Below are 27,766 nucleotides of genomic sequence, written 5' to 3' on the forward strand. Positions count from 1 at the left end.
GGGCACACCAGTCCCCAGCACAGGCTGGCTTCTTTGATGTTTGGTCCTTTTGCTATTAAGCAATCTGTCTGATTCAAAACCCACCCACCCACAGGTATAAAGGAACGGTCTGCTGTGCCAAGTGTGAGGCAACAGTCTACTTCCTCTCCTGCAGTTATGCAAAGATTCAGCCAACAGCACCAGACCCAAACGTTTGCTTGCCAGGTCTGGCAAAGCTGGTCACCTAATTACCAGAAAGCTTTTTCACCTGGCCAGAGGCAGACCCAGAAAAGGGCACATTAACAACTCAGAGGAGAGGGAAACAGAAGGAGCAAGCATCTCCTCAGGATGAGAAACCACAGGAGGATGGGGAGGCCTGGTTGGTGGGTATCCACACAGAGAAGAGCTCCGGCAATGGGCAGACCCCATTTATCCCTAATCCTGGAAGTCATTCGGAGCCATCTGAGAGAGTGGGGCATTTAGCCGGTCAAGTTCGTCCACTTGCGGTGGGTGGTGCATGATTATCTCCTGGTCTTCCAAGACGTCCTCTCCAGCAGCCACCAAGTTAGTGAGGGATTTGCTGCGAACACACTGGAAATCTACATGTCGACTCTTTCCTTCCTCCTTTTCCCATGACATCTGGATAAAGGGGCGCTGCACGTAATTGTAGATAACTTCAGACCGCCCACCAGGTCTCCTCTTAATCTTTTCTTTACAGGTAGGGTAACCTGCAATGGGAAAACATGCTGTGCTCATACTCCTGGCAGACTGTAACCACTCTGGCATCTACTTCCAAATCCAAAGACAGCTTTAGGAAAAGCTGGGGCAGGTGACCAGTGCCTTCCCAAGGCCCCTTTGCCCCTAGAAGGGACTGGTCGGTGGGCAGCAACAAGGACTTCCCCTTGTAGTGGCAAGGGCAGAAAGACCACTTACTAACTTCAAGAGCATTTAGTTGTTGGAAACAACCTCACCAGACACAGGTACATCATCTTACTAATGTTTTATAAAAGGTATGGTTAAGTGAAAAGGAAATTATAAAGAAAATTATAAAGTTGGGCGTGGTGGCATACACCTTTAATCCCAGTATTTGGGAGGCAGAGGCAGGTAGATCCCTGGTCTACAAAGCGAGTCCAGGACAGCCAGGGACATACACGCACAGAGAAACCCTGTATCGGAAAAAAAAAATGGGGAAAAAAAAAAAAAAAAAAGGAAAGAATGAATGAATGAATTACAAATATTGTCAAATACCCAGAGGGGGCTCCCAGAGACAAGCAGCAGAAGAGGCAGGGAGGGGACAGCCTGCTCTGTGTATCTGGAGTGTTCCCAGCACAACAACTTGGCAGATGCCCAGGGAGAGAAGTGTCCCCTACTGCAGGCCTTCCCACAAGGCAAAGTGAACAGGAAAGGCTGATCAATTACCTCAAAAGTTTCTTCTAACTTAAAATTCCTGAGCCAGACACGTGCAGTGCTGAGTTCTGTGGGCAGAGAGAGGCACAGGGCACAGGCTGTAGCAACACCTGCCCACACAAGTCACTCTCCAGACAGCCTCACAGGGAAAATGGAATCTCAACGTTTGTCTTGTTTAAGACAAGAGTCTCACTCTATCACGTGTTGGCCTGGAAACTGCTATGCAGACCAAGCTGGCCTAGAGCTCACAGAAATCCTTCTTCCCCTGCCTCCTGAGTGTTGGGATTGCACCAACACAGCTAGAAATCTAACAATATTAAACTTTGTTTTTCTTTTCTTTCTTTTTAACAAATTTTTTTATTTTTAGGGTTTTTCATGACAGAGTTTCTCCGAGTGGCCTTGGCTGTCCTGGAACTCACTCTGTAGAACACACTGGCCTCGAACTCACAGCGATCTGCCTGCCTCTGCCTCCTGAGTGCTGGGATTAAAGGCATGCACCACCGCCTGGCCTGTTTTTCAAAAGAATAATTTTAGATCCAGAAACATGTTCTTGCCCGAGTGAGCCCAGGGGCCAGCTGAATTCACCCCAGAGTTCTGTATCCAGGGCTGAGGGCCCACTCAGGGTCGGACTGCACCATTTCAACTGGAGGAAAAACAATAAAGCAGGGCCCTTCAGTGAGTGGGTTTTAAGTGTGCCAGTTCTCAGGGCTCCTGTAAACCAAGGCCAGAAGAATAAGCTGTAGTCAAAGATCCACCCTTTCCTCCCACTCCTTTTTGTTTTTTTGTTTTTTTGTTTTTCGAGACAGGGTTTCTCTGTGTAGCCTTGGATATTCTGGACTACTTGCTTTGTAGACCAGGCTGGCCTCGAACTTACAGTGATCCGCCTGCCTCTGCCTCCTAAGAGCGGGGATTACAGGCGTGCGCCATCAGTGCAGGCCAAGACTTTAGTACCTTCAATTCCAATGCGAATGTTCTTCAGGCCACGCTCCTTTAGGACTGTTTTAGCAACATCTCGATTCTCAATGTATTTGAAGAATCTGTAGAGCTTGGAGCTATAAAGAACTGAAACAGACAAAGCCGACAAAACCTGGGGTTAGCCACAGAAGGACTGTGATTATATGACAGCCAATAGGGAGCTACGTAACCCATGACGGCATCCAACTTGTAGCCCCTCCCCCGCCAACCCCAGCACCCTGGCTTGCAGCGACACTTACCAAAATTATAAAAGCACCAAGCTTTTGACATTTTATGTCTAGGAATATATACTATAGAGGTATATGTACAAAAATACTGTTAAAAAGTTATCATGTATTTATACATAAAACCTCTGGTGATCTGGGCGTGGTGGCGCACACCTTTAATCCCAGCACTCAGGAGGCAGAGGCAGGTGGATCTCTGTGAGTTCAAGGCCAGCCTGGTCTACAAAGCGAGTCCAGGACAGGCAGGGCTACACAGAGAGACCCTGTCTCAAAAAACAAAACAAAACAAAACAAAACCCAGGGTTGAAACTCCTTTAAGTGCACGGCCTTCTATAAAGGGTGCACGCACGGTGTGTGTGGTGAGCTCTGCCTCGGCATGCACGTGGAAGCCAGAGGATAACCTGGGCTCACAGTCTCTGCCTGCAACCTTGCTTTGTTGTCCGCCGCTGCGCGTTCCAGGACTAGCTGGCCCATGAGGTTCCAGGAACTCTGGCTCTGGCTCCCGTCTCATCAGAGAGCTGGGATTAGACACGCGCTATACCAGGTCCTGGGGATCTGAACTTGGGCCCTTGCCACTGCATGCCAAGTGTTTTCTTCAACCTCACAGCCTACTTTTTAAGTTTTGAATTATTACCAATCCAGCAAGACTTAATGAAACTGAAGAGAACTTAATCAACAACTTCAGAATCTGACAATACCATCGGGGGGGGGGGGGGGGGGGGGGGGGGGGGGGGGGGGGGGGGGGGGGGGGGGGGGGGGGGGGGGGGGGGGGGGGGGGGGAAGCCCAGCAGAGGTTAGAGGTTAGGAGCAGTGCCCTGCAGGAGCTTGTGCCCACACCCAGCTATCAGTGGTGTCCGCATGGGTTCTAGGGGCCCCGCAAGGGTTCCTACTTTGAGAATACTCCTCCCCCATGGGTGGGGGGTGGTCTTCATCCCAGTCCACGGAGTCCTCATCTGTCAGCACAACAATGTGGCACTCTCGCTCTCCTTTCTTGGCACAGCCCACCATGATGGGCAGAATCAGCTCCTCGAGGTAGTGGTCAAACTGCTTGTGGGCACCATCGTTGGACAGCTCGTGTAGCAAAGCACCTGGGCAGGGAAAAGGAGAATAAACCCGCTTCCTGTCCACACATGCGCTGCAGCATGCAGACTAACTGCAGCTATCTCAGGACAGCAGGGAAGAGCACCCTGAAGACGAGTGGCTTCACTTGCACCGCCTGCCACCTGCCTTTCCCATGGCCCTTTCCTCACTGACACTCATACCCTCCTGTCAGAGTGACACCATGATCCTACCCCAAAGGGAAGCAAGAGCTCAGGGCCTGGTTGGCCCAGCTAAACTTCCTAACTTCGTTTCCAGCCTCCACTTCGTGAGCAGTGAAATCACAGACATGTCTCACCATGCCTGTTTACTTTCTGCTGAGAATGGAACCCAGAGGCTCGGAGCTGGGCTTGCACTCATCCACTGAGCTGCAGCCCCTGCCTCTTTGTTGTGAGACAGGGCACCCCTCGGCAGCCCATGCTGGCCCTAAATTTAGGGTGGGCCTCTTGCCTTCAGAGTGCTAGAAGGATGGTTGTGAGCCACAGTCCCCAGCTGATTTCTTTTGTTTACCCCACTTCCCCACAATCCCTTGATGCAAGAGAGGTCATGGTTAGTCAGCAGATGTCTACCTCTGCGGTGGCTCTCAACCTCCACCCACACTCCTTTACTTCTAAGCACACTGAATGTGCACTGGCTGAGAGTGGCTGACAGCTGCTCCGTACTCACTCAGATCTTGACATCGGATAGTGTTGAAGTCGAAGTTAATGCAGAGATAGTCGCATGTGTCCCTAAGATCTGGGATAGAGATGCCATCTGGACAGTTGATAATGCCAGTTTTGTAATAATCCTGTGAAGGAGAAATGAGGGCTAAGAAATTCATGGAAATGACCCCTCTAACCCTATGCACTCCTAATTCTATTGAGGTGGTGGGACCCTGGAGTCAACTGGTCAGTTCATCAGAAGACAAAGTGGCTCCTGTCTCCCTAAGGTTAACCAGAGCTAGACCACCGACTGAGCTCATGAAAAGGCTCAGAAGCTATATGCAGGAAAAATGAAGAAAAGGCAACAACTGGACACCAGACCTCAGCGAAAGTCAGTCACACAGCTGTGCAGTGTAAGGGTGCACCATGCAAGCATGCATACCACGGTGGAGGTCAGAAAAGAAACAAAGACTACATACCAGCACTGTGCGGAACACAGTGGCGCTGATCCCCTCTGCGATCTCATACTCCCCCTTCTCATTGGGCCTTGTGAAGTTGTATTCCCTCCCCGGTCCGAACATCCTGAAAGACACCAACAGCATCATTCCCGTTCCCAGCAGGCTCTGCAGAGGCAGCTCTTCGCTTCCTCTCCCATACAGCACTACCTCACTCTCCTGCAGCATAACTTAGAAGCACAGCATGGGGCCTGATGCACCCCTCAGAAATGCCTTCATAAAAAAAGGGAAAGAAGGAAGCAGCGCCTGTGACAGCAGACACAATACAGAAGCAACTGTATTGGAACTTTAGAGGAAGCTGGGGGCCCTCCCACTGCCCAACAACTTGTCATGGGTTTCAGACAAGTGGAAATCTCTCTGCACTGTGACAATTTTAACAAGGAGGCCTGCTCTCACCATGAACCCTCTCAGGACATGGTTAGATTCCTAGCACACACACAGTGGCTCACAACCATCTGTAACTCCAGACATCTGACCTCCTCTCCGGTGGGTCTCCCTTATTCCTGGGGTCACTGGCCATGGGTCCTCAGGAACTAGGAAGCAGAAGGACTCGGAAGGCCGGAGAGTACTACAGAAATGACCTCTGGGAACCACTTCATCGAGATAGCTCAACTTTATAGGGTGAACAAAGGCTATATGGTCCTTGGGGAGTGGGTGCGGGTTCACGGGATAGGTGTGCATTGGTTAAGGCTAGGGACCACTCCAGGGGTGCTTTGACTTGCATTTGGCAGCACGGTCCTATCATATGAGTGGGAACAGAGAACCTAATTATCCTATAGGTGCAGGGAGGGGAGAGCTAGCTGGGAGCTGTGTCGAAGGCCACATAGCAGATGTGGTTAGGGGCATCTACGTCTACAGACACTCTCCAGATGGAGTCAGGCAGAGAGCCAGAGGCCCTGCCAAGGAGAGGGGGTCCTCCCTGCATCTAGGGTCCAGCTCAGAAAGGCTACCCAGACTGGGAGGACTGCAACCTCAGACAGCAGGGTCCTGCAACACTCTCCCGGCCTCTGCAGGCATTACATTTATGTACTACAGACATGCCACAGGCAGAACAACTACATAAAGAAAAAATAAACTGACAACAGTCCAGGGCTTTAGCTCAATAAAGTGCTTGTTTCCCATGCAAGACAGGCCACATTCAATCTCCAGTACTGCTAACTGCCTCCCCAAGACCCCAAAACCAAACTGGAAATGGGTGGGAGGCAAAAGTTATTCTAAAATGGCATCACTGCTCTTGTACCATGTGGATTATTTCTAATACTACTTTTCAGAGGGGAAAAAGAAAATGACTTAGGCCTCAACTTAGCATCTCCGACCCTTGCTGACCCTTGCAGCTCAAGTGAACATGGCAGTGTTTACAGAGGGCGGGACAAGGTCCAGCAGCTCCTGTGACTCTTTGTGGATGCTCCTTATCTGGCTGTACAAAGGCACCCGGCTTCCACCAATTTTCCCACAGAAGCATAAAGGCAGGAAAGTCAGGAGTGCACTGCGGTGCAGCTTCCTAGGGAACAGAGTGCGTGTGCTCAGAAGACAATGCATTACCTTCCCAACATGGTATCCGGATGAGCCGTAAAAATCTGAGGGTTTACCACAAAACGCGTGCCATCTACAAGAAGCGTCACTTTCTCTGGGGCTTGGGAGTGAGAGCTACCTCCAAAGCCTACAGCGCTGCTTCCGAATCTCTCTGCAACAATGAAGGGCTCGTGGCTGCGCTTGCTCCCACTTTGGAAGCAGGAGGCCTTGCTGTCTTCAGGAAGTGGCATCATGTGAGGAGCCTGCAGGCCTGCTGGCTGAGGGGCACAGTCAAGTACAAGGTCTGAAAGATGAGACAAAAGACCAAGTAACTAAAGGGCCAAAGTCTAGAGAAAAATGTCTGCTCTAAGACAACCTAAAGCCACAGGTGCTCACAGCTGAAACACTAGCCTAGAGTAAACTAAAAATAAAACTAGAAAAAAAAAAAAATAAAAAATAAAATAAAATAAAATAAAATAAAACTAGACACCTGAATGCCAGAGACAGGCAGATCTCTGAGTTCGAGGCCAGCCTCGTCTACAGAATGAGTTCCAGGACAGCCATGGTTACCCAAAGAAATCCTGTCTTGAAAACCCAAACCTAACCAACCAGCCTCACACCCCAACCCCAGAAAAACCCCTAGAATCTCACACTGGATCTAGGTAACTTCTTTCCATGCGTGTGTGAGATACGGAGGCCGAAAGGCCCACAACTTTAAAGCAAATGCATTTTTCCCCCATTTTTGAGACAGGATCCTGGAAAGCCACTGCGCCTGGCTGCATTCATTCATTCATTTATGTTTTTTGAGACAGGGTTTCTTTGTGTAATAGCCCTAGCTATCCTGGAACTCTCTTTGTAGATCAGGCTGGCCTCGAACTCACATTGATCCACCTGCCTCTGCCTCCCGAGTGCTGGGATTAAAGGCGTCTGCCACCACACCCGGCTGCAACTTTAATTTTAAAGTAAACAAAACATGGTGAAAAAGACCAGACAGAGCTGGGCATGGTGGTTCATGCGTTTAATCCCAGCACTCAGGAGACAAAGGCAGGTAGGTCTCTGCAAGTTTGAGGCCAACCTGGTCTACAAAGAGAGTTCCAGGATAGCCAGGGCTATTACACAGAGAGACCCTGTCTCGAAAAACCAAAAGATAGATAGATAGATAGATAGATAGATAGATAAAAGAGCAGACAGAAGAGCAGGGCTTGCATGGTGACATGTGGTGGCCCAGCAGTCTCCTGCCAGTCTCTGAAAAGCTGGTTTTCTAAGGCAGTCACTGCTTTCTTCTGTTTCATCTCCATCTTTAAATAACACTCTCACATCTCCTGTGCTCTTCTGCTTCTTTATCTGAGATCTTTTTTCAGTGTTTGTGGGTTGTGAGTGTAAATTATGCAAGTGCCCAAGTAGACCAGAAAAGGAAGTCAGTTCCCCAGCAGCTGGAGTTATGGTGGTGATGAGCCACCCAATATAGGAGCTGGGAACTGAACTCAAGTCCTCTGGAAGAGTAGGGAGCACTCTTAGCTGAGCACTCCCTCTAGCCCCATATGGTCTCATGTGGCCCAAGCTGGCCTTAAACTCATTGTGTAGCTGAAGTCAGCCTTTGATCGATCTCCTCCCTCCACCTCCAGGTGCTCGATTAGAGCATGTGGCAGCGCACTCAGTCACACAGTGCTGAGGATGGGAGCCGTGATGGGAGGCAGGGCCTTGTGCCTGTTAAGTTCCTGTGTTCCACTTACTCTAGGCTCAGCTACAGCCCCAGCGCTGCTGTCTGTACTTTAGGAACTTATTACCACTGTGTGCTGAAACTCAATTTTTTTTTTTTTTTTTTTTTTTGGTTTTTCGAGACAGGGTTTCTCTGTGTAGCCTTGGCTGTCCTGGACTCACTTTGTAGACAAGGCTGGCCTCGAACTCACAGCGATCCGCCTGCCTCTGCCTCCCGAGTACTGGGATTAAAGGCGTGCGCCACCACGCCCGGCTGAAACTCAATTTTCACACGCTAAATTTTCAGTCTCCAAAGCTGCTTTTTGTTTTTTGTTTCTTGTTTGTTGTTGTTTTGAGACAGGATTTTTCTGTGTAGCCTTGGCTGCTTGGCTGTCCTGGACTCACCTTGTAGACCAGGCTGGCCTCAAACTCACACAGATCCACCTGTCTCTGGAGTGCTGGGATTACAAGAGCCATAGCACCGAGCTTGTTTTGGTGGTTTTGTTTCCTTTTTCTTCTCTTTTCTTTTTTCTTTAAAGGATTTACTTATTATTATGTATACAGTATTTTGCCTGCATGTACACCTGTACACTAGAAGAGCACATCAGATCACATTATAGATGGCTGTGAGCCACCATGTGGTTGCTAGAATTGAACTCAGGACCTTTGGAAGAGCAGGCGGTGCTCCTAACCTCTGAGCCATCTCTCCAGCCCCTCTTTTTCTTTTTCTTTTTCTTCTTTTTGTCTTTCAAGAAAGGGTTTCTCTGTGTCTAGTTTTGGCTGTCGTGGAACTCACTCTGTAAACCAGGCTGGCTTCGAATTCAGCCATCCGCCTGTCTCTGCCTCCCAAGTACTGGGATTAAAAGCGTGTACCACCACTGCCCACCTGGTACCTTTTTTTGCTTTTTAGTTTGCCAGGAAGAATGAAAGGAAGTTTCTAACCTAATTTATTACCCTTCCTAGAAATCACAGAACAAACCATTCTCACTTCATGACAGTGAATTCTCGCAGCACAACATCAGCTTTGGGACTGCCAGACTTGCTGTCCGCAGCAACGTCCCAGCGCCAGTGGCATTGGGACTTATTCTCAGGATCTCATCTTTTTGTCCTAGCACCAAAAAGCTATTTTCTTTAAATTATGTATTTAAAATTCCACTCCCCAACTCTGAGACAGGGTCTTGTATAGTCTGGGCTGCCCTGAAACTAACGCTGATGCTGAGAATTACATGGAACTTGTGGTCCTCCCCTCCCCTCCCCTCGCGCTGGGATTAAAGGCGTGCGCCGCCACATGTGGTTTACATGGCACTGAGGACCAGCATGTAAGTATCAAAAAAGTACACGACGGGGCAAGACACATGGGCCCTGCAACAGGCCACCCTTGGCACGTGCTGTGTTAGATACACAAGGACGCCCATCTCTTTAGTGTGCACACTTCCTGTTTATCTCTAAGAAAAGAGGAAGTTGTCTACACACTAAAGACTTGTTTACTTAAGATTCTAAGAAGTGCATGCATGGGAAGCCAGTGACATGTTGCCCAACAACCTGCGTTTGAGTCCCATGTAAAGACGGAAGGAGAGGACTCATTCCAGAAAGTTGTTCTCTGAGCTCCTGAGAAAATGTGCATGCTACAACACGAATAAAACTTTATTAACTCAGTTGGTAGAGAATTTTCTTAGCATGCCCTATGTTTGGTCTTCAGTCCTACTTCAGCACAGTGGAAGTGAAGGCAGGAGGATCAAAAACTCAAGGTCAGCTACCTAGGAAGTGTGAGGCCAGCCTGGGCTACCTGAGACCTTTTCTCAACAAAAATAGAACAAAAAACACAGCTGAATGTGGTAGCGCATGCCTTTAATTCCAGCACTTGGGAGGCAGAGGCAAACATATCTCTGTGACTTTGAGGTTTACAATGCAAGTCCAGGACAGCCAGGGCTACACAGATGTCTTGAAAAGGAGAAAGAAAAAGGAAAAAAAAAAGGGGGGGGGCCTGTGGAGAGATGGCTCAGAGGTTAAGAGCACTGGTTGCTCTTCCAAAGGTCCTGAGTTCAATTCCCAGCAATCACATGGTGGCTCACAACCATCTATAATGAGATCTGGTGCTCTCCTCTGACACGCAGGCATACATGCAGCAGACTCTGCATACATAATAAATAGATCTTAAAAACAAACACACAAACCAAAAACCCAAGTTCCACTTTAATAACAACAGCAAAAAGTTAATTAAGGTCCTCTGAGAGTGAGGCATGATGCTGCATGCCTGTCATCGTAGTTCTCAGGAGGCAGAGGCAAGATGGCTGCTCTGAGTTCAAGAGCCTGGACTACAGTGTGCACAGGCCAGTTGGCCATGGTTAAGGCTCTACCTAAGGGCCTGCCCACAACAGCTTATCAGGAGCTGGCCTGCCCATACCGTCTGGATCCAGCAGCCCTCTGAGGAAGGGCGGCTATGAACACTTCTGTCCACTCTATTTACAAGCAGAGCTCTCGAGGAGTGAGGGTCTCATCACATTACAGTCGGTAAGGACCAGAGCAAGGCCAATCTGTCTCCTGACTCCAAACTTACACCCTCAGGCTAGGTGGACAGGCCGGGCTGAGGGGAGGTTTTCTATGATGGACACAGCTGGATACACTTTGACAGGCATGCTAAGCCAATTAGCTGAATACATGCTCAGGTTAAGAGTCTGCATCCTCCCGGGTACAAGATGTTTGGGTGTGAGAAGCCCCCCATCGCTGTACCTTCATCCCTGGGAGTTAGGGGGTAAGTGAGACTAGAGGACACCAAGATGCTGCTTTCTTTCTCTTGAGTGGAAGCTAGGGTCTCATCTCCTAGGCAGCTGAGCTCTGGCTGCAATGCCCTGTCGCCATCACTGCCCTGGTCAACATTCATTCTTAGTCAGAAAGGAAGCCTGGAAGACAAGGAATACATATGATTTAGAAGTCAGAAAACAGGTTCCCAAGGACTGGTTTGCAGTGGTTGGTAAAGTCATCTCGGTCCACCGCTGTTACAGATGGCTTTTACCACCCACTACGAATTGGTGCACCTTTTACTGGGAACATTTGGTTTGCTTTGGTTTGAAACAAGGTCTCTATTCATAGCTCTGGCTATCCTTGAACTCACAGAGATCTGCCTGCCTCCTGAGTGCTGAGATTAAAAGTATGTGCCACCATGCGGGGCTATACAATATGGAGTCTACATACTAAGCGGTGGGATATAATTTGGTGTCATTCACGCCGCAAATGAAGAAGTGGGGGAAAAGTTCAATAGCTGAAAGTCTGCCTATGTTTTTTAAAACGGCATATGCTTGCCTGTAACTAGTAAGCATACAGAAATCACAACCATAAAGCTGCGCTACAGGAGTGGGGCTAATACAGGCGCTCAGAACTGTTCCAAGTGCTAAGAACCAGCAACAGCAAGTGCTCAGCTGTGGAGATGACATTTATAGCAACCTCCACTCTCGGACCCCGGGACATCTCAGAAGGGGGGTGGGGAAAGTGTAAGGGAGTAACAACAAAGAGAGCTGGAGAGCTGCACAGCTGAGAATGCAGCAGACTCCCACTGAGGGTCTGAGTTTGGTCTGCAGCACCCACACTGAGTGGCTCACCTACCTCTAGCTCTAGACGACCCGATACCCTCTGACACCCACAGCCGTCCACACTGACATGCACACACCCACACACAGACAAAAACAAGAACATCTAATCCAAATAAGTTAATAAAACAAGCAAACTTGGGACTGTGCTGCTTACGTTCTCCTTTCTATCTTATTCTTACGCACGTCCCTAAATGCCACCATGAAACCACACTGGCTGTAACGCTTACCATGTCACCTCTCCCCACAAGCAGCCCACAGTCCCTTGCGTGTATGCACACACACACACAAGTACACTGTAGACCTCTAGACTGACGAGGAAAACTAAAGCAAGCCTGATTCCTACCACTTTCCTCTTCCAGAATAACCTGGGATTAAAAAAAGAAAAAAGGAAACACAGCAGGATGTAGGAAATATTTTCAACTGAGTGACAAAATACAACACAGGTGAGCAAGTGCGAGTCAGGATGAGCCCAGCACAATGATGACTTACAGTTTCATCATACCCACTCGAAAAGAGCCAAAAGACAACAAAATATCTTCCCCACAGATGCCTTATCAGTCCCAAAGACTAGCTAAGAAAAGAAGCCAGGGTGGGAATCAGAGAAAAGGAAAACCCGGGTGCTGTCCCACAGGAACCGCACACGAGGAGCCCAGGTTCCAGGCAAGGCTAGAGCACAGTGAGCTTCTGTCTCAGGGAGAGAAAGCCAACAAAGCCTAGCAGAGGGGAGCCCACCCCAACAAAGCCTAGCAGTGGGGACCCCACCCCAACAAAGCCTAGCAGTGGGGACCCCACCCCAACAAAGCCTAGCAGTGGGGACCCCACCCTAAAGGTGTGAGTGAGAGAGCTTACTTAAAACGAACACATCAAAGCTGGGGTGCTATCCCCAGGTACCACACACAACAAAAGTTCAACTGGTAAATTAAGGGGGCTTAGCAGGCAAAGGCGCTGTCCAAGCTAACAACGTTTGCTCCCAGAACCACACGGAAGAAGCAAAGAACCTGCACGCTGTCCTCTGTCCTCCACATGCAAAATATAGTGCAAGCATGCACATGTGTCCCACACACAGAATAAATGTAATAAACAACTTGATTTAAAAAATAGTCACACACCTTTAATCCCAGCACTCAGGAGGCAGAAGCAGGCAGATCGCTGTGAGTTCAAGGCCAGCATGGTCTACAAAGTGAGTCCAGGACAGCCAAGGATAGCACAGAGAGACTCTGTCTCGAAAAACAAAAAAAAAAAAAAAAAAAAAGAAGAAGAAGAAGAAGGAAAGAAAAAAATTGAAGGCTCAGTCAGTGAAGTGGTAGTCTTGCAAGCGTAAGGACTTGAGTTTGATTTCCAGAACCCACACTAAGAAAGTAGGCATGTTTGTGTGTCCTATCCCAGTGCTGGGGTGGCAGGGACAGGCAGATAGATTCCTAGGGCCCACTGGGTAGCCAGCTTAGCCTACTTGGCTACAGAGACTGATGCAATAAAAAAGTGCAGCTAGGAGTGGTGGCGCACACCTTTAATCCCAGCACTGGGGTCGGGGGTGGAGGGTGCGAGGCAGGTGGATCTCTGTGAGTTCCAGGCCAGCCTGGTCTACACAGCAAGTCTAGGACAGCCAAGGCTACACGGAGAAACCTTGTCTCAAAAAACAAAACAACAAAATCACATAAAGCCAGGTGTGGTGGCACACAAGGCCAACGTGGTCTACAGAATGAGTTCCAGGACAGCCAAAGATACACAAAGAAACCCTGTTTTAAAAAAAAAAAAAAACACACACACACATCAAATAGCTTCAGAACACAAATGCATATAAAACACAAATGAATTTCATGACCTAAGTCCTACCCACAAATATGCCAATACCTCCAAATCCAAAAAAAAAAAAAAAGTGAACTCTCAAAAGGTTTTTGCTGCTGCACAGCATTCTGGGTGTGGGACATCCAACCTCTATCTTTGGAGGGAGGGGCACACATGTCAATGTGTGTTTGTGCGGGCCAGAAGTTGACATCTGGTATCTTGCTCTGTCACTGTCCTCCTTCTATTTGGAGACAGTCTCTCACGAAGCTGGAGCTCACCGACTGTCCACACTGGCTGGTCAACGTGCCCACGGACCCTGCTGTCTGCACTTCAGGCATATACTCCACACCGGGCTGTGTTTACGTGGGTGCTAGAGAGCTGGACTCACATCTCCCCAGTCCCTCAAGCTGCATCATGAACACAAATATGACTAGCATCACAAACCTGGAGACTGGTGGCTGGCTGTCATAGAACTTATGGCGAAATTAAATTTTTGGATGAACAGAAAACTAGCCTTAAAAGTCCTAGTAATTTAGTCACAATTATCATAAAGAAAATTCCAACATCAAATAGTGTGATTGGCAAAATTCATCATCTTTTTTCTTTTTTTTAAGCTTTTTGAGACAGGGTTTCTCTGTGTAGCTTTGTCTGTCCAGGAATTCACTGTGTAGGCCAGGCTGGTCTCAGAATTCACACAGATCAGCCTGCCTCTGCCTCTGCCTCCCAAGTGTGCCACCATGCCCAGCGCATACATGACCTTCTAAAGCCCAATCTTTACTAAACATCTTCTAAAGTGAATCTCTTAACGATAATGAGCTAATACCCTCTTGAGCTTCGTACCACAGCCGTCGGTTTCTACTGCTTACTCCAAGCTTCCACGACTGACTTTAGTCCCTCTTCAGTTTATGAACACATTTTCCTTCCCCTCTCATAATACTGGCTTTGTGGCCATAGGAAAGTCTGTCCGTTTTCTTCACCGTTTTATTTCTCTGCATCTTTTCCCCTCTGAAGCATTTAAGAGAGAACGGACCCGGGTTCAGTTCCCAGCACCCACATGGCCCCTCACAACTGTCTGTAACTCCAAGATCTGACATCCTCACACAGACATACATGCAGGCAACACGCAAATGTACATGAAATAAAAATAAATAAAAAATTCAAAAAAGATAACGGAGGGGGAAGAGCAGCAGGCAAGGACCAGGGACCCTCCTACCATCACGTCTCTCAGACTCTTGGTTTTGGGGGGTGAGGGAGAAGAGTACACTAAGGCACAAACCTAGTGGCTCACACACATGCCAAGTGGGCACCGTACCACTGAGTCCCATCCCTACCTACCCTGAAAGACGAGAGGGCTGTAGCAGGGAAACTTGTAACAGGGTCCCTGACTCCTTTAAGCTTCGCATTTCAGTGACTCTAGGTTTCCCAGCTTAAATCACTTAACACCCAACAGTTCTCTTCAACTTCTCACTCCAATTAGCGGAAAAGCTCCAGGAGGGTCTGACTTGAGGCAGGTGGAAGGCACCAGAAGAATCAGGAAGCTTCTGGCTACAGAAAGGCACACCATCTTGTAACTCATCAACAACAACAACAAACCCTTCAGTAAGTAAAGCCAGACGTCCAAAAAGGCCAAAACCTCATGGCTAACCTTAAGCTCCCCTGCGGAGTCTATCCTAAGAGACAGGAAGAAGTAGAAAAAAACATTGGCAGATGCGGAGGTCATCCAACCTGCCAGAGAGCAAGGGACTTCTGGGCCATATTTGGGATACTGTTTATAAAATGACTTACTCCAGTGCTCTGCATAAACTAGACAGTATTCAGATATTCAGTGAGTGAACTGATTTTGCAGAATAAGTAAAACCTCATGCATACCTACTGATGCGGGTACAGCCCAGAGACTCTGAGACCTCCAGGCTACGGGAATTGCAGGGCACTGGCTGGTACTAAGGGGAGGCGGCCTGAGAGAGCTAAGGAGAGGGACAGGACCTAACGGCCGGCCGCATTGCTCTCACGCTCTGATGATCCCAGCAAACAGGCTCCGGAAACAAACAGGGCAGGTTAGCCAGATACAAGCGATCTTTCTGCCACCAAGGCAATAACAGGATATGTATGAAAGCCATATCCTACCCTGATGTCAGCGTTCCAGAACACACTATCCTTTCCCACACAGCCTTCCGGAGTCAGGGCTTCTTAACTGCTGACTGGTTGTGAGCAGGAGAGAAGTCAACAAAAACAGAGGAGCCACCGACAGTTCTTACAATCCTCAGGCCAAGCTAATTGTGGTTTCCCAGGCCGTCCCAGTGCAGGCCGAGGGAGGGGGTCGCTGCCTGCTGACACTGCGGACTCAGGGGCCCATTCCAGATTTCTACAATTAGCTTCTGGAAGCCGTGCTAAGGGGTCCTCCAACCTTTTAAAGGAGCAAACGCGTTTCAGAACTGCTATTTAAGATTTTGGTTTCGTCCTTCTGGAATGGGGTTGACATTTTAATTCAAGATTCATCACAACCAATACTATTCCAACACTTTATTTGGGAGACCATTAAAAAAAAAAAAAAAACCGTAGCCGTCTAGGTAACCGATGGCCTATCAGCAAACGACACCGTAGAAAAGGCTTAGAAATGCATTTTCTTAAGTTGGTCGGAGTGCCCTGTTTGCCTTGTTAGTTCGTTCGCTGACTTCCCATTTAAAGGATTTACTTCCAAATAGTCGGCCCAATCCAGGCATGTTCAGAAAGAATGACAAATTCCCGCAAGGGGGGAGGTTTTCTGACCGCGCAAACCTGACGACGCCGTCTGCTACGTAAACTTCTTATCTGCACTGAGCCTGGGATGACGACAGAGGGGCGACAGGACCCGACAGAAGGTTCCAGAGTTTCGCGGGTGGGCGGGGGGAAGCGCGGCCAACCTTGCCCAGCCTGCGCTACGGGTGGCCCCGCGAGGTCGGCCCGCTCGCCCGGGTTCCCCTTCCTCCTCAGGCCCGGGAGGAGCCCGCGCAGGGTCCCGCGGGCCGCAGCGTCGCGCCCGCCGCCATCATCAGCCCGCGCCGCCCACCCGCCCGGCCCAGTACTCACCGGCCGCCTGCCGCCGCGCCCTCCTTCCCCGAGCCCCGACGCCGCCGCCCGGGACCCGCCGAGCTCCGGCCACCGCGACCCCGCCCCGGCCGCGGCTACGCGGCTGAGTCACCCGGCCCCTCCGCGCGGGGCACGCCGGGAAGGCCGCGCGAGCGGGACGCCCCGCCCACGCCGCGTACGAGGCGGTCCTCCGGGTCCGCGGTGCGCGCCGCCGACGCTTGCTGCAGTCGTGGACGGGCTCCGGCGGGAGACGGTGAAACGAAAACAAAACAAGAGATGGATGAAAAGGAAAAAATAGTTTCTCTCCCAACCTTTGAGCTTCAGGGAGCAATCTGCTATTCAAACACGACTTCCTAGAAGCAAATGGGTAGAAAGATGACGCCGGTCATCTCTGGCCACCTCAGGTGTCACATTAGATGTCACACTATTTAAAGTGGCTTCATCTAGTCTGGTGGCTTTTGAACTCCAAAAAGTTACCAGACCGGTTGATTACACAGTCACAACAATTGAACAGACTAGGCTTTTTTGGTGTTTTGGTCTTTTGAGGTTTTGTTTGTTAACATTTTTTTGCCCTCTCCCCATCCCCTGCTCTCTTTCTGTATGGGCTGACGGATCGTTGTGAGCTCAAGGCCAGCCTGGTCTACAAAATGAGTCCAGGACAGCCAGGGCTACACAGGGAAACCTGTCTCGAAAAATAAAATTAAAAAAAAAAAAAAAGATTAACAGGGTTGCCTTTTGATTAAATCTCATATCACCAGATCAGACATGGTGTAGTCTTGGCTGTCCAGGCTGGCCTCAAACTCACAGCGATCTGCCTGCCTCTGCCTCCCAAGTGCTGGGATTAAAGAGGTGCGCCACCATGCCCCACCTATTGCTTTTTTTTTTTTTTTTTTTTTTTTTTTTTTTTTGTCTTTTTTTTTTCCCCCCCAGAGCGGAGGACCAAACCCAGGGCCTTGCGCTTGCTAGGCAAGCGCTCGACCACTGAGCTAAATCCCCAACCCCTTGCTTTAACTGTATCCTCATATACCAAGCCTCCGAGCTATACTTATATTTAAGATTGTAACTCTTTCTAAAGCCAGATTGGCAGGCCTGGGACTTAGACTATTCATAATGGCGGATTCGAAAAGGCTACACTGATTCATTCAGTGAATGGGTTTATTACATTACCTAAAATATCACCCCTGCGCTGCCAGCAAATACTATAGAACATTGAATGTTCTTCATGATGTTTTACAACCCTTAAATATTCTAAACAACCAAGGGAGGGACGGGTTTTTGGCTTTTGTGTGTTTGGTTTTTTTCCCCAAGACAGAGTTTCTCTGTGTAGCCTTGGCTGTCTTGGACTCACTTTGTAGACCAGGCTGGCCTCGAACTCACAGCGATCTGCCTGCCTCTGCCTCCCAAGTGCTGGGATTACAGGCATGTGCCACCACTGTCCCCCACCTCCACCCCCACCCCATCCCCCCACTCCCCTACATCCCCCCACCCCCGGCAGGAGGGAGGTTTTATTATCCAGATTTACATAAGGAAAACAAGACATAAACAAGCAGTGGCCCAGGCTATTAAGTGACCGGGTAGTGTTCGTAGGATGCCAAACCAGGCCGACTGCCCCAGTTCTCACGTTACTTTTCCTGTTACTCATTTATATAGAGGCAAAGTCTAACTCTATAACCCAGGCTGGACTGGAACTCACTAGGTAGCTTAGGCTGGACTCATACTGTGTGGCAATCCTCCTGCCTCAACCCCCGGACTACTAAAATCACACATATTTACCACCATGCTCAGCTGGTGAAATGGTCGCTTTGCAAGCACGAGGACCTGAGTTTGGATCTGCCGAAAGCTAGGTGCATCAGCACATGCTTGCACTCAGCTCTAGAGACTACAAGACCCCTGGGGCTTGCTGGCCAAACAGTCTAGTTAAGTTATTTAAAGAGAAAAATAAATGCACATACACACACACAAACCACCACCAACAACAACAACAAAAACAAAGCCAGGTGTCCTGGCTCACACCTTTAATCCCAGCACTTGGGGAGGCAGAGGCAGGCAGATCACTGTGAGTTCAAGGCCAGCCTGGTCTACAAAGCGAGTCCAGGACAGCCAAGGCTACACAGAGAAACCCTGTCTCGAAAAACCGGAAAAAAAAAAAAAAAAAAGAAAGAAAGAGAAAGAAAAACAAAAGAAAACAAAACCAGATTGCCAGGTGGTGTAGCCTACACCTTTAATCCAAGCACTCGGGAGGTAGATCTCTATGAGTTCGAGGCCAGCCTGGTCTACAAAGTGAGTCTAGGACAGCCAGGGCTACACAGAGAAACCCTGTCTCAAAAAACAAAAGAACTCGGGAGGCAGAGGCAGGCGGATCGCTGTGAGTTTGAGGCCAGCCTGGTCTACAAAGTGAGTCCAGGATGGCCAAGGCTACACAGAGAAACACTGTCTCGAAAAACCAAAACCAAAACAAAATAAAAGAATAAATATATATATAAATATGAGGTAGAGGCTAGAAAGATGGTTGGTTCAGCCAGTACGAGCACTGGCTGCTTTTGCAGAGGACTCGGGTTCAATTCCCAACACCCATATAGGGCTGCTCACGACCATCTGTAACTCCTGTCCCAGGGGATCCGATGATTCGTCTGACCCTCATGGACTCCTGCACGAACACAGGCCAAAGGCATACGCATAAAATTAGTCAGATATAGGTAAATATATAAATAAATAAAAAGATGAGTTTCCAGTGACAAAGGGTAGCCCGGAGAGCAACTTACAAACAGGGCGAGCATTATACTTCTGAAGAGGGCATGAGCTCTGAGTGTCGACTGGTCAGGAGCCCACAGGGTGCTCAGCTGGAGCGTCCGGAATCGAGCTGAACTCTGCAAGCCAAAGGCCTGTGGGGAGTTGAAAAGGGGAAGGCAGGAAACGTGGAATGAGTTCCCCAGGCTTTGTTGGAGGCTGTGTAAAAGAGTAAGTATTTATCTCTCCTTGCTCTCGTTACTAGTTCCCTCGAGTCCCGGCCATGAGCCAGCTACATACAATAGCTCATGTCTGTGCATGTAATGCTCTTCTTCTCAAACCCAATACTGAATACTGGGAAGGCTGTTACCTTATATGAGTTTCTTCCTTTCTCTGTCTGTGTCAGTCTGTCTGTCAGTCTGTCTCACTCTCTCTCTTTCTCTTTTGGTTTTTTGAGGCAGGGTTTCCCTGTGTAGACTCGCTCTGTAGACCACTTTGGCCTTGAACTCACAGCGATCTGCCTGCCTCTGCCTCCCGAGTGCTGAGATTAAAGGCGTGTGCTACCACACCCATCGGGTCTCTCTTTTTTAATATAGCCCAGTCAATTGTGGTTGTATATGCTTTTTGAAATATTTGTTTATTTTTAAATTACTTTTCCTTTTATTTTATGTGTAGACATGTATGTCTATGCAGGCACTAGGTGCCTGCAGTGCCTGTAGAGGGCACCAGATCCCCCGGAATTACCGTTACAGACAACTGTGACCCACCACATGGGTGCTGTGAATTGAACTAGGGTCCTCAGGAAGAGCAGCACAGCGCTCTTAAGTGCGAGCCATCTCTCCATCACCTACCTTATACGAGTTTTAAATAGACTGCATCGCAGCCGGAAAGCAAGTTTGCAAGCTTTCAACTGAACATTTGTCAAACTAGGACTAGCGGCAGTAAACTTCAGGCTTTTGGCCGTTCAGAGCCACTGTAGGAGGCCACAAAGTTCTTGGCTACCTACTGGGTTTGAGGCCACTCTGGGATACTCAAGACCCTGTCTCTAAGTAAATAAGTCCCAATCCTGGAACAACAAAACGTCTTTACCAACAGACAGTTATGGGGATTTGAGCAGTCTCAAAAAGAAGGCAGATGTGAACTCTAGCAGGCTGCCGCTGAGGCTTAGCAGTTCTGCCCCTCAGCAGCTCAAGGTCCTTGAGGAGATCACTTGCTCTCCTCTGTCGAAAATGTCATGTCTAACACGTGCACTATAGGAAGCATCTGCATCCTAAGAGACCTGGGCTTCACTGTGGGACCCCAGGACTGAGGCAGTAGAAGGTAGGTGGATCTGGAGGTTAAGGCCAGACCCTACAGTATAGTAAGTTCAAGACCAGTCTAGGCTACAAATGACCCTTTCTCAAAAAAAAAAAAAAAAAAAAATCCTCTACCACCAAAGGCCCAAGGGCAGTTTTTTTCCATTGCTAAGCCTGCTTGCTTTTACAAGTCAAAAATGTAACTTTCCCAGCCTACCCTTTAATCCCAGCATTTGGAAGGGAAAGGCAGGTGGGTCTCTAGGATTTGAAACCATCCCTGGTGTACGCAGTGAATTTTCTGGGACAGCCAGAGCTGCATAGAGACCAGTGGAGAAGAAGGAGGCAGAGCAGGGGAGGGGGTGATGCATTCCCCCCCCCCCCCCCCACTCGACCCCCGCCTCCAGCTCTTTGAGTATACATCCAATTATAAGCCATCTTGCTTGCCCTGGTATCTAGGGTTCACCACTGGTTTTTGGAACAACACCTGCCCCTACCTTTCTGCAGCTGTGACCTCCATAGCTGGCCCTAACTCAAAACCACAATTTCCTTCCTCTCCCCCCCCCCCCCCCCCCGCAGTTGTGAAAATTTACAACTCGGATGCCCTGTTTTTTGTTTGTTGGTTTTGTTGTTGTTGCTTTTCCTCCAATGCTAATAAAATGGTCCTGGAGCCACTTTCTGGGGACTTAATTCACAAAAGGGAACCCTGGTTTCCCAATGTCGTGCTCACTCTGCCGAAAGCTACTCAGGGCCACTGGGTCCACATACCCACAGCATTGGAGTCCCCAGAGAGGAACTGCCATTTCAAGGTCTGCGTACGCTTATGGGGGCTCTGTGCACTGCCCATGCCCCCACCCACCCCCCCCCCGCTGCTCTCAGTAACCCAGGCCTTGACCTAGCCCTTGTCCCCAGCCCTCACCCTGCAATGTCCCAGCACCCAGCCGGGGAAGCTTCACAGGTGTCAGTCACTGAGCCATGACCATGCCACGTGGAGCGGCAGGCTTCCCTGGAGTGTCATAGGGACCCGCAGACTCTGTTGGGTCATTACAACCACAGCGAGCCATGGCTCACACCCTGCAGTGGCTGATCCACTGTGCTGTGGACCCCAGCAGCATCTCCTCTCTGCCTACACGCTATCCGCCTGTGAGGACCTGAAGGAGGACTTGCGCACCTGGACCACTGCTGCCCAGGGGCCTTAGCTCACCCTGCGCAAGTGGGCAGGCATTGCTGAGGCCTACAGAGCCATCTCTCTGGGCAAGTGTGTCAAGTGGCTTCTCAAGAGGATAAACTGCAGCGTGCTCCCCCACCTCGCCCCAAACAAATGTGACTGATACCCCAGACCTGAAGCAGACATCACCCTAAGGTGCTGGGCCCTGGCTTTTTATCCCATGGAGATCTCCCTGGCAGAGGGATGGGACATGGAGCTTGTGGCGACCAAGCCTGCTGGGGATGGAACCTTCTAGAAATGGGCAGCTGTGGCGGTGCCTTCTGGAGAGACACAGAGATACACATGCCAGGTACAGCATGAGGGGCTGTCTGAACCCCTCATCCTGAGGTGGGAGCCCCCCCAACCCCACTCTGGGAATCACCGTTGGCCTGCTTCTCTTTGAGTTCTAGTCACTGGGGCTGTGGCAGCTGCCTTGGTGAGCAATGACAAAAGGGTCTCTCTCAACGCACGGCCTCCCAGGCTGGCTTAGAACTCACTATACAAAGCCGGGCATGGTGGCGCACACCTTTAATCCCAGCACTCAGGAGACAGAGGCAGGCGGATCGCTGTGAGTTCGTGGCCAGCCTGGTCTACATAGTGAGTCCAGGACAGGCAAGGCTACACAGAGAAACCCTGTCTCAAAAAACAAAAACAAACAAACAAAAAGAAAAGAAAAAGAAAAACCAGCAACAACAGAAAAGAAAACTGGAAACTACCCTAAGGGGGCTGGAGAGATGCTCAGGGGTTAAGAGCAGTGACTACTCGCTCAAAGGACCCAGGTTCAGATCCCAGCACCCATATGGAGGCACAACCATCTGGAACTCCAGTCCTAGGGGAGTTGACATCCTCTTTCCCTTCTGAGGGCGCTGAACCCATGTGGTGCACATACATATACATGCAGGCAAAACAATGTATATATGAAATAAAATGTACAAAAAAAGAAAACCACTTAAGGGTACCCACCACGGACAGGACCCATGTTTGTCATGTTTGTGGAAAAAGTCACTCATATTAAAGCATGGTTGTTCACTTAACACACTGAGGCTGTTTCTTTCTTTCTTTCCTTTTTTTCGGGGGTGGGTGGGGGTCAAGACAGGGTTTCTCTCTGTAACCTTGTGTCCTGGACTGGATTTATAGACCAGGCTGGCCTCCAAACACAGCGATCCGCCTGCCTTTGCCTCCTTAGTGCTGGGATTAAAAGCGTGCGCCACCACGCCCAGCAAAGATGTATTTTCCAACAGGGAAAACAACAAACCCCTCACACGGTAGCATTGTTTAGAAACCTAAAGAAGCTCTGAGTACAATCTTCAAAGTAACAAATTGTTACCAGTCACCACTGGGAAAACAACTGCTCGGGAGACGTACCTGACCCGACTTGTCAGCTGACGGCCAGTCCCAGCTATGCCAAGGAACAGAGGTAAGGGGTTAGCGGCAGGCTCAGATGAATATTTCACTTTGTTTGTGCTTTATTTAAATTGGTGTTGGGAACATAAACTTGGACACTGCTTAAAAATTAAGGCGCTAAAAAGCCGGGCCTAGTGGTGCCCACCTTTAATCCCAGCACTCGGGAGGCAGAGGCAGGAGGATCGCTTTGAGTTTGAGGCCAGCCTGGTCTACAAAAGTGAATCCAGGACAGCCAGGACTGTTAGACAGAGAAACTCTGTCTCGAAAAACCAAAAAAATTAAAAAATGAAACAAATCGAGGCACTAGAGAGATGGCTCAGTGGTTAAGAGCACTGGCTGCTCTTGCAGAGGACTGGGTCTGGTCCCGCCACTATCCTCAATAGAGTCTATTCCAAGGAAACTAGAATCCTCTTTCATGTGGCCCCTAAGGGCACTGCACCCGACATACTCAGAATCAAATCATAAATTCTTTAAAAATAAAAATTAACTCCAAGTGGTAAACTCGCTCCTCTCTTTGCAAAAAATACCCAACTGCCTCTCTATACTAAGTCTCATAGTTTCTATTAGCCCTGAACCATTGGAGAGAAAAACTAATTTAAAAACTTCAGTGATGCCGGGCATGGTGGCGCACACCTTTAATCCCAGCACTGGGGAGACAGAGGCAGGTGGATCGCTGTGAGTCCCAGGCCAGCCTGGTCTACAAAGAAAGTCCAGGACAGCCAAGGCTACACAGAGAAACCCTGTCTTGCAAAACCAAAAAAAAATTTTTCATTTTTTTGGACATTGTCTTATTTTGTAACTCTATCCAGCCAGGATTCCCTGTGTAGGCCGAGTTGGCGTAGAATTCATCGATTCTCCTACCTGTGCCTCCTGAGAGCTGGAATTAAAGGTGTCTGCCATCGCACCAGTGCGCATTCACCTTTCCGTAACTTTGTCTTCAGGAAGGCTGGGTAGACGGCTCAGTGGGTAAAGGCGCTTGTAAATTCTAGAGGGCTCGGAGGTTAAGACTGGAGATGAAACAGGGCGGTGGTGGCGCACGCCTTTAATCCTAACCCTCTGGCGGCAGAGGCAGGAGGATCTCTATGAGTTCAAGGCCAGCCTGGGCTATGCAGTGAAGCCGTGTCTTGGAAAATACTAAAACAAAACTGAAAGAAGGCAGATGAACAGTTCCCAGCATCCACCTGTAACACACATCGCGCGCGCACACACACACACAGACACACACACGCATGCACGCACGCACTCATGCACGCGTGCGCAATTAAAAAGAAAATGCATCTTAAAAAGAGACAAGAGAAAGTGAAAAATGAGAAGGAAAAGGAAGACTGAAAAAATTAGTAAAGAGGAGGAGGTAGAAGAAAGGAAGAGAAGGAGGGAGGGAGAGCGAGGGAGGGAGGGAGCGAGGGAGGGAGGTAAGGGAGAGAGGGAGCGAGGGAGCTCCGCCTTGGTACTTCCTTTGGGGTGGGGGCCACGTGATCTATACGGAAGTGCTGGCTGGAGCGTGGGCCTCTTAGCGGTTGGAGCAGGAACCTCCGGGCTGCAGCAGGGGTAAGGCGGAGGTTGCTGAGAGCCCCACGGAACAGTGTAAAAACCCAAGTGCTTCTCTGAGAAATTCTGGCCTTGGGAGTCTGGCACCGAAGTCCCGTCCAGTCAGTAGCCACTTTAACTTTATTATTATTGCTGTTGTTGTTATTACTACTACTACTACTATTTTGTTTTATTTTTCGAGGCAGGGTTCCTCTGTGTAGCCTTGGCTGTTCTGGACTCACTTTGTAGACCAGGCTAGCCTCCAACTCACAGAGATCCGCCTGCCTCTGCCTCCTGCAGTGCTGTGACTACAGCGTGCGCTACCACGCCCACAGTAGCCCTTTTTTGCCCGCATATCTGTCTACCACTGTGTGTGTGTGTGTTTGTGTGTGTGTGTGTGTGTGTGTGTGTGTGTGATGCCAGGAGAGGCCAGAAGAGGGCGTCAAATCCCCCCAGAAATGGAGTTAAAGGCTTTTGTGAGCTGCCATCTGGGATCTGGGAATTAACCCTGGTTCGCCATGAGAAGCGGCGGTGCTCTTAACCGCTAAGCCATCCCTCAAGCCCCCGCAGCCATAGTTTACATCTCTTCCCTACTCCTGAAACATTTGGGGATTCTTTGTTGTTGTTGTTTTTGTTTTTTTGTTTTGTTTTGTTTTGAGACAAGGTTTCTCTGTGTAGCCTTGGCTGTCCTGGACTCACTTTGTAGACCAGGCTGGCCTCAAACTCACAGAGATCCACCTGCCTCTGCCTCCCAAGTGCTGGGATTAAAGGCGTGCGCCACCACACCCGGCTGGTTTGGGGATTCTTTATTGAATTTTATTCTTTACAAGATTCCCAAAGCTCCATGAGACGTTGACACTCTGTGTTGCTTAAAAGCGGTCTGTGGGTGCTGAAAGCAAGTTTGCAGGTCTCTCTGGGTGAGACAGTAAATGAAAAACAAAAAACAAAAACAGGTTCTGATCCAGTCGTTCGGGGCCCACCATAAGATCTGCTAGCTGCTGCTGCCTGTCAAACCCTTACAAGTGGTTTGACCCACACCCCTAATTCATAGGAAGGGAAGAGGGAATAAACCTGCTTATGCCACGCACAGCCTGTGTGCCAGTGTACGCACGCGCGCGCGCGCACACACACACACACACACACACACACACACACACACACACGGCGCTAGCTGAGACGGTTCTGAGCTGCTGGAGGCGGCTTTGCAAAGCCAACCACTGTCTCTTGAGCGCCTCTGTCCTTGCAGGTCACAGTCCACCTTCTCAGCCTAAAGAGAACGACACCGGCCAGAACCGTCACCAACCGGAAGAAACCTGGACGGTGACCATGCAGCTGAGACGCATTGGGGACAGTGTCAACCACAGGATGATTCAGGAGGTAAGACCCCCGAGTCCCCAGCAGGGACCTGGCCAGGTAGGCGAGAGATCAACGGCTGCCAGGCAGCCAGGGTACCCAGAAATGATGAGAACTCGGGAATTAATGTCTAGCTCACCACACATTGTACCTGCAAGCTATGACCCTGGAGGTAAAAGCCAGCACCTGGTCTCAAAGCTATACCTCACACACGGTGGTCCAAGGATGCTCATCATCCGCATCTCAGAACAGCAGGTGCTTCTCAACCCAGCCTCCCTCCTCTCCAGCGACTCTATAGCTTGTGTCAGGTAGAGGGACAAACAAGGCAGCACCACTGGTGTCAGCGAGAGATAGTAAAAGAATCCAGGGCAGGCTGATGGTATTGCCTGCACCCTTGGGGGCGATGAAGCCCGCAGCAAGCTTAGTGCTCCCCCAGATTGGTAGTGGAGAGTGGTCACAGAGGCCCCATGGCAGGAGCAGGGGTGAGTGGGGGTGAGGTGCTGTCCCTTGGAGCCACCTTCTTGCCCCTCGATCCATCTAGGCTCCTTAATTAGTACCCTTGCTTCTACTGACATCCTTGTCTTAATGTAAACAACGCCCAACCTTTCCTTCAAAATTTTGTAACCCTGGAGTCAAATCCCGAAGGGCAAGCCCCAATAATACCTCAGAAGCCAAAAGGAGGCACCACCAACCCCATCTGTGTGTCTCTCTCTCTTTCCTTTTTTTTTTTTTTTTTTTTCTTTCTTTCATTTTTTTTTTTTCTGAGACAGGGTCTCTCTGTGTAGCTTTGGCTGTCCTGGACTCACTCTGTAGACCAGGCTGGCCTCGAACTCACAGTGATCTGCCTGCCTCTGCCGCCCGAGTGCTCGTAACTCAGGCCAAGAACTCACTTTGTAGACCTGGCAGCCCGTCACCCTGCTTCTGCCTCCCAGGTACTGGGTCAACAGGGACATATGCCGTCATGTCTGGCTTCACCTTAACCCCAGCACTTGGTGGGGGGCAGAGGCAGGTGGATCTCTGTGAGTTCAAGGGCAGCCTGGTCTGCACTTGGAGTTCCAGGTCAGTCAGGATTACATAGTAAGACCCTGTCTAGAAACAAAACTAACCTCTTAGGTTTGGCTTTAAAATGGTGAAGTCTCGCCTACTTCAAAGCTTAAGCGACTGTAATGGTTTCAAATCTGGCTCAGTGACACTTGTATCTGCCTCTGGTGTTTATCAATCAAATGGCCATGCTGCTCGTGGAGCTGTGTAGAGAAAAGCTTATTAAAACTGTCCAGTAAGGGACTCACAAGCCACCTTCCCCGCCCCCCCCCCCACTTTGTTCTTTTCACTTAAACAAGCATCTTCAAGTGTTCTGTGCATCTTAAAATAACATCTGTTTGCATTTAGTTATGTGGGGTTTTGTTTTTGTCCTGCATGTTTATTTTATATAGTTTTTGTTCCTGTGTCCCAAATCGAGGCCATGTCATTTCTACACATAGAAAGTTTTAGAATACCATACTTAGAAGCCAGGGGTAGTGGCTCAGACCCGTAATCCAGCATTCAGGAAGAAGAGGCAGGAGGATCAGGAACTCAAGGCCGTCCCCAGCTACACAGGGAATTTCAGGTTAGCCTGGGCTACTTGAGATTTTGTTTCAAGCAAAACAAAACAACCCCAGTAGCATCACACTCTGGCCTCTTAGCGTAATGAGGATCTTTGTGCCTCTGTGGGTCCCTCCTGGGGACTGGGAACTGTCCTTCTGGGGCCACAATCTTTAAATTTAACCAAA

General features: G+C 49.4%; 2 protein-coding genes across 5 annotated transcripts in view; one reads left to right on the forward strand and one right to left on the reverse strand.

Annotated features, from left to right (window-relative positions):
• Window positions 1–361: 361 nt before the first annotated feature.
• Kctd20 (potassium channel tetramerization domain containing 20) lies at window positions 362–16,570 on the reverse strand. 4 transcript variants are annotated; one of them, XM_051153409.1, is made up of 8 exons: window positions 16,488–16,550; window positions 10,780–10,949; window positions 6,382–6,655; window positions 4,804–4,906; window positions 4,350–4,470; window positions 3,476–3,673; window positions 2,338–2,448; window positions 362–707 (listed from the first exon to the last, which is right to left on the reverse strand). In XM_051153409.1, the coding sequence occupies exons 2-8, from the start codon at window positions 10,928–10,930 to the stop codon at window positions 415–417; spliced, it is 1,251 nt and encodes a 416-aa protein (XP_051009366.1). In that variant the 5' UTR covers window positions 10,931–10,949; window positions 16,488–16,550; the 3' UTR covers window positions 362–414. The 4 variants fall into 4 exon arrangements, with proteins under 4 accessions (XP_051009366.1, XP_051009365.1, XP_051009367.1 ...); XM_051153408.1 differs by lacking the exon at window positions 16,488–16,550 and adding an exon at window positions 15,546–15,687; XM_051153410.1 differs by lacking the exon at window positions 10,780–10,949 and having other exon boundaries at window positions 16,488–16,570.
• Window positions 16,246–27,766, forward strand: part of Bnip5 (BCL2 interacting protein 5) — a 51,978-nt gene continuing 40,457 nt past the window's right edge. The window contains exons 1-3 of the mRNA XM_051152509.1: window positions 16,246–16,296; window positions 16,392–16,740; window positions 25,891–26,057. Coding sequence (XP_051008466.1) covers window positions 16,246–16,296; window positions 16,392–16,740; window positions 25,891–26,057 — 567 coding nt within the window. The remainder of the gene's footprint in view (window positions 16,297–16,391; window positions 16,741–25,890; window positions 26,058–27,766) is intronic.

The sequence above is a fragment of the Acomys russatus genome, chromosome 11 (genome assembly GCF_903995435.1).
Source record: "Acomys russatus chromosome 11, mAcoRus1.1, whole genome shotgun sequence".
In the NCBI taxonomy this organism is placed as follows: Eukaryota; Metazoa; Chordata; class Mammalia; order Rodentia; family Muridae; genus Acomys; species Acomys russatus.